The sequence below is a fragment of the Hipposideros armiger genome, unplaced genomic scaffold (assembly GCF_001890085.2).
Source record: "Hipposideros armiger isolate ML-2016 unplaced genomic scaffold, ASM189008v1 scaffold_492, whole genome shotgun sequence".
Taxonomy (NCBI): Eukaryota; Metazoa; Chordata; class Mammalia; order Chiroptera; family Hipposideridae; genus Hipposideros; species Hipposideros armiger.
The window spans coordinates 255,318-261,408 of NW_017731842.1; the positions used below are offsets into that span (position 1 = coordinate 255,318).

Sequence of the window (6,091 nt, forward strand, 5' to 3'; positions counted from 1 at the left end):
AACAAAACTGACAAACATTCAACCAGACTCAGCAAAGAGGGAGGAAGAGAGAGAGAGAGAGAGAGAGAGAGAGAGAGAGAGAGAGAGAGAGAGAGAACCCAAATAAATAAATAAAATCAGAAATGAAAGATGAGCAGTGGCAACAGAACCCACAGAAATACAAAAAAAAATTTTTTTAAGAAAATACTATGCAACGATATGCCAACAAATTGGACAATCCAGAAAAAAAAGGATAAATTCCTAGAAACATGCAATCTTCCAAGGCTGAATCAATAAGAAACAAAAAATTTGAACAGACCAATTACAACTAATGAAATCAAGTCAGTTATCAACAAGCTCCCAAAAAACAAAAGTCCTAGATAAGATGGCTTAACAGGTAGATTTTACCAAACATTCAAAAAAGAATTAACACCTATCTCCTCAAACTATTCCAAAAAATCCAAGAGGAGGGAAGGATCCCAAGTTCATTATATGAGGCCACCATTACCCTGATTCCAAAACCAAAAAATAAAATTACAACACCCTCCAAAAGAAACAAACAAACAAAAAACTATAGGATGATATCTCTGATGAACATAGATGCAAAAATCCTCAACAAAATATTAGCAAACTGAATTCAGCAATATATTTAAATGATCATACACCACGATCAAGTGGGATTCATTCCTAGTGTACAAGGTTGTTTCAACATACGCAAATAAACTAATGTGATATATCACATAAACAAAATGAAAAGTAAGAATCATATGGTCTTATAATATATGCTGAGAAAGCGTTTGACAAAATCTAGCATCCTTTTACAATGAAAACACTCAGAAAAGTGGGAATAGAGGAACATACCTCAGCATAATAAAGGTCATATATGACGAACCCACGGGGAATGTCATACTCAATGGGGAAAATCTAAAAGGATTCTCTTTAAGATCAGGAAAAAAGACAAGGATGCCCACTTTCACCACCTTTATACTACATAGTTGTGGAAGTCCTAGCCACAGCAATCAGACAAGAAAAATAAACAAAAGGCATCCAAATGTGAAAGAACAAATACTGTCATTATTTGCAGATGACATGATGCTATAGAGAGAGAACCCAAATAATTCCACCAAAAATTATTAGACCTGATAAATGAATTTAGTAAAGTAGCAGGATGCAAAATTAATATCCAGAAATCAGTTGCATTTTTATACACCAATAACAAAATATAGAAAAAGAATTACAAAAACAATCCCATTTACAATTGCATCTAAAGAAGAAAACATTTAGCAATAAATTTAACTAAGGAGGTAAAAAACCTGTACTCAGAAAATATAAGACATTGAAGAGAGAAATTAAAGAACATACAAATAAATGAAAATATGTACCAATATGTAGGAAGAATTAATATAGTTAAAATGTCCATACTACCCAAAACATCTATAGATTTATTGCAACCCCTATCAAAATACCAATGGCACTTTTCACAGAAGTAGAACAAATAATCCTAAAATTTATATGGAACCATAAAAGACCCTGAATAGACATGGCAGTCCTGAAAAATAAGAACAAAGCTGGAGAAATCACACTACCTGATATCAAATTATACTACAAGGCCATAGTTATCAAAACAGCATGGTACTGGCATAAAAACAGACACATAGATCAGTGGAACAGAATAGAGAGCTGAGAAATAAATCCATCCTTATAAAGTCATTTAAACAATGATAAAGAAAGTAAAAACTTACAATGGGGCCGGCCGAGTGGCTCAGTTGGTTAAGAGCTCGCTCAAGAGTTTGAGCTCTGAGCAACAGCGGTTCGAGTCCTGGCCCGAGCTGAGCAGCCGCTGAGCTACCAACAGGTGGCAGGATGGCTCAGCTAAAAAAAAAGAACACAAAAAATACACAAAACTTACAATGGAGTAAGGTCAGTCTACTAAATAAGTGGTGCTGGGAAAACTGGACAGATACATGCAAAAAACAAAACTGGACTACCTTCTTACACCATACACAAGAATAAACTCAAAAACAGATGAAAGACTTAAACGTATGACCCCAAACCATAAAACTCCTAGAAAAAATATAAGAAGTAAATTCTCAAATATTATTCTTAGTAATACTTTTATTGATATATCTCCTTGGGCAAGGTAAACAAAAGAAGAAATAAAGAAAAAGGACTATATCAAACTAAACAGTTTTTTCACGGCAAAAGACCATCAAAAACCAAAAAGACATCCTACTGAATGGGAGAACATATTTGCCAATGATACATCTGATAAAGGGTTAATATCAAAAGTTTATTGAAAAAACTCATACAACTTACCACCAAAAAAACAACAATCCAATTAAAATTTGGGCAGAGGAAAGGGCCGGCTGAGTGGCTCAGTTGGTTAAGAGCTCGCTCAAGAGTTTGAGCTCTGAGCAACAGTGGTTCGAGTCAGCCTGAGCTGAGCAGCCGTGAGCTGCCAACAGGTGGCGGGATGGCTCAGCTAAAAAAAAAATTAAAAAAAAAATTAAAAAAAAAATAATAATAAAATTTGGGCAGAGGATCTGAATAGACATTTCTCCAGAGGACATACAGATGCCAATAGACATATGAAAAGATGCTCAACGTCACTGATCATCAGAGAAATGCCAATAAAAATTACAATGAGATACCACTTCACTCCTGTCAGAATGGTTATCATCAATAAATTAATAAACAAGTGTTGGCGAAAATGACGATCAAAGGGAACCTTTGTGCACTGTTGGTGGGACTGCAAATTGCTGCAGCCACTATGGAAAACAGTATGGAGGTTCCTGTTAAAGGAGGTTACTGTTAAAAAAAAGAACTACCTTCAGAGTACATATATCTTTATGAATAAATGTTTTCAACTGAAAACAACAAAAAAACAAGAAAAACAAATGAAGAAACAGAACTCATAGACACAGACAGCAGTTTAGTGGTTACCAGAGAGTAAGGGGGGAGGAGGGTGGTAGAAGAGGGAAAAGGGGATCAAATATATGGTGATGGAAAGAAAACTGACTGAGTGGTGAACACACAATGTGATATATAGATGATGCATTACAGAAGTGTACACATGAAGTCTATGTAACTTTGCTAACACTTGCCACGCCAATAAACTTAAAAAAACCCAAAAACTTCAAGATCCTGATGTTACCTAACTCTCAAAGCACAAAAAATATAGCACATCTTAATAGTAATTAAAACATGTATTCAGTTTTGAGTTTAATGTACAGGATGAAAATTTCTACCTGAGCATTAATGATAATAATAATTAGTTATTATTATTATTATTATTGACTTGTTATTATGAAGAGGCAGGAAAAACTATGATGACTGCTCATGTTGTGCACTTACCATAGATCTGTCACTTACTCATCACTGCACATTTTGATTACATGCTTAAGTATGTATGTTTTTAATATAAAATTAGTGAAGTTGTACTGATATTTTCTATGTTTTTCTATGTCTGATTTCATTCTAATTGAACAGTAAAACATGGTTCCATTTGAAAAGGAAATGTATTAATGTTTTTTACAGAGGAATATGCAAGTTACACTGGGGAGAGCTGTTTTTCCTTGCGTCTTTTCATGTGCACTTTGGGGCCAGATAGATGCATGCCATTGAAAAATGAATCTAAAACAATTTATAAGAAAGTTTACTTCTGAAAGAAGGAAAAAGTTTATCAGTGTTTAAACAAATATGCACAATTGAGAAATCTTTAATATAAAAATATTTATTGTTCATATTTCTGGATTAAATTATATTTTCAGTGAATCAGCATGCATTATTATAAAAGGTTATATGTTCACTATTCTTATTAAAAGCTGTGACAAATCAAACAAGTTGACTTTTTTTAGGGGAGGGTCACATCTAATTCTTTCACAATTGAAAAGACACAATACAAACAGCTGCTTGGAATTCCTGCAGTAAACTATTCTTTACTAAATATCCAAAAAGTACATAGCAGAATTATAGCTATATATTAAAGAAAAACCTACAACTTAAATAATTTAACTGTAAACTTTTATGTTCACTAGTAAGTTAATTATTGTAGTTATATATAAAATTATACCAGAACTATAAATATAAATGTGTATTACTACTGATCTGATTCACAATACGTAAATTTTTCAGAATAGCAAGAACAAATGTTAATCTAAAATAAAATATTTTAAAAAGCCAAAATAAATGTTCCTGGTAAAAGTCAAAACAAAAAATCTTAATATACTTTGCCTGATATGTGGAAAAATGGACATCCTGGTATATTCCATAACTTATCTAATGTGATAATGAATGGTGGCTGACAACTGATTACCACACTTTTCTTTTCTTTTTTTTTTTTTAATTGGGGAATTGGGCAATGGGAACAGTGCTGGGGAATTGGGGGAAGGGGAACAGACAAGTTGCTGTCCTTTTGTTCTTCAGTCTAGTTGTGGAGGACGTTGCTTCACTGGCCCAAGTTGGCACCATCATTGCGCTCTTTCTGGGTGAGGCAGATCAGTCACCGGCTTCTGGACGGCCACTCACTGCAGCTACTGGCCGCTCACGCTGGCTGCTGGCTACATACGGTAGCCCATGGCAACCCATTGCCACAGGGGCTGCAGCCTACGCCGTCGCCGGCGACTCACAGCAGCCCAGCTCCAGGTTGAGCTGTTGTTCAGCATCTTAGCTGTGGAGGGCAGTGTCACTGGCCCTCATATGTGGGATCCGAACCGGGGCCCTCTGGCGTCCCAAGCCAGCTCTTAACCAACGTGCCACTGGGCCGGCCCACACTTTCTTTTTTTTCTTTTTTTTTTTTAAAGGCAGACTGTTAGAAGAACTGAGGCATCTTCAAATAATACTTGTATAGTTCAGCACACTTGAAATTAAAAGGGATTTTGTGAATTAATATTATAGTACATGTGGCATACCTTTCTGAGCTTATTTTTAAAAATTACAATGTTACGGCGTCCGGGGCGTCCGGGCGTCCGCGTTGGGGCCCCCTGGGGCTCGCCAGGTGCAGCTCCTTTGCCTGCTCACCGCCAGGAACCCACGTCACCTGCCTCAGATTTGATTAAGAAAAGGATGCTGTGGACATTAGCTGACTTGCACAAACAGTGGAACTTGAACAACAGCACAGAGCAGGATGTCGGATGTGGCTTCTGTAACTAAGGAAAACAGAGTGGGGATGGCTCTGCGAAAAATGGGTGCCATGGCCAAACCAGACTGCGTCATCACCTCTGACGGCAAACACCTCACTGTAAAAATGGAGAGCACGTTGAAAACAACACAGTTTTCATGTGACCTGGGAGAGAAGTTTGAAGAAACTACAGCTGATGGCAGAAAAACTCAGACTGTGTGCAACTTTGTCAACGGCGCGCTGGTTCAACATCAGGAGTGGGACGGGAAGGAAAGCACGATAACGAGAAAGCTGGAAAACGGGAAATTAATGGTGGAATGCGTCATGAACAATGTCTCCTGCACTCGGGTCTATGAAAAAGTTGAGTAAACATTACATCATCCTTCTGGACAGGAATTAGCTGCATGAATAAACAGGCTCAGTTCAATGAGCACATCTATCCATGCTTTTTTTCATTACTGTATTCAGTTCTCTTTATCACAAACGTTATACATGCAACTATTTCCAAGTGTTGGTTTAATTAAGATCGTCCCTTTGGTTAATAAATAAATGTGTTTATGCTAAAAAAAAAAAAAAAAATTACAATGTTACTTATATATAGCAAGGCCCATTTTACTAAAATCAGATTTGTGTTAAAATTTTATATTTATATTAGTATTCTCATTGTATGCCACTATCATGGTACTATGTGAATCACTTGTGCACAAGCTCATCACATTTAACAATTAAAGCTTAGCCAATTCGCAGTGTCAGCATAATATCAATTTAGCATTTGTTAGTGGTTTGGATTTTTAAGCCTATTCAGCACACTGGCCTAATTAAGTGCATTCTGACTTCTATAAGAACAATATTTTAAGTATAAAATAAGTATTATAGTCATAATAAAATCTTACAGAATATTACTCCTACTACTAATATACACTATCTTTCACACTAGTGAGGAAAAATACTGAATGCCAAGCAAATTATAAAGAGCACATATTCACCCCAGTT

At 35.9% G+C, this 6,091-nt stretch overlaps 1 protein-coding gene across 1 annotated transcript; it reads left to right on the forward strand.

Annotated features, from left to right (window-relative positions):
• The first annotated feature begins 4,930 nt into the window (after window positions 1-4,930).
• On the forward strand, window positions 4,931-5,539 carry LOC109395881 (fatty acid-binding protein, epidermal-like). Its single transcript, XM_019667276.1, has one exon. The coding sequence runs from the start codon at window positions 5,105-5,107 to the stop codon at window positions 5,465-5,467; it is 363 nt and encodes a 120-aa protein (XP_019522821.1). The 5' UTR covers window positions 4,931-5,104; the 3' UTR covers window positions 5,468-5,539.
• The last annotated feature ends 552 nt before the right edge of the window (window positions 5,540-6,091 follow it).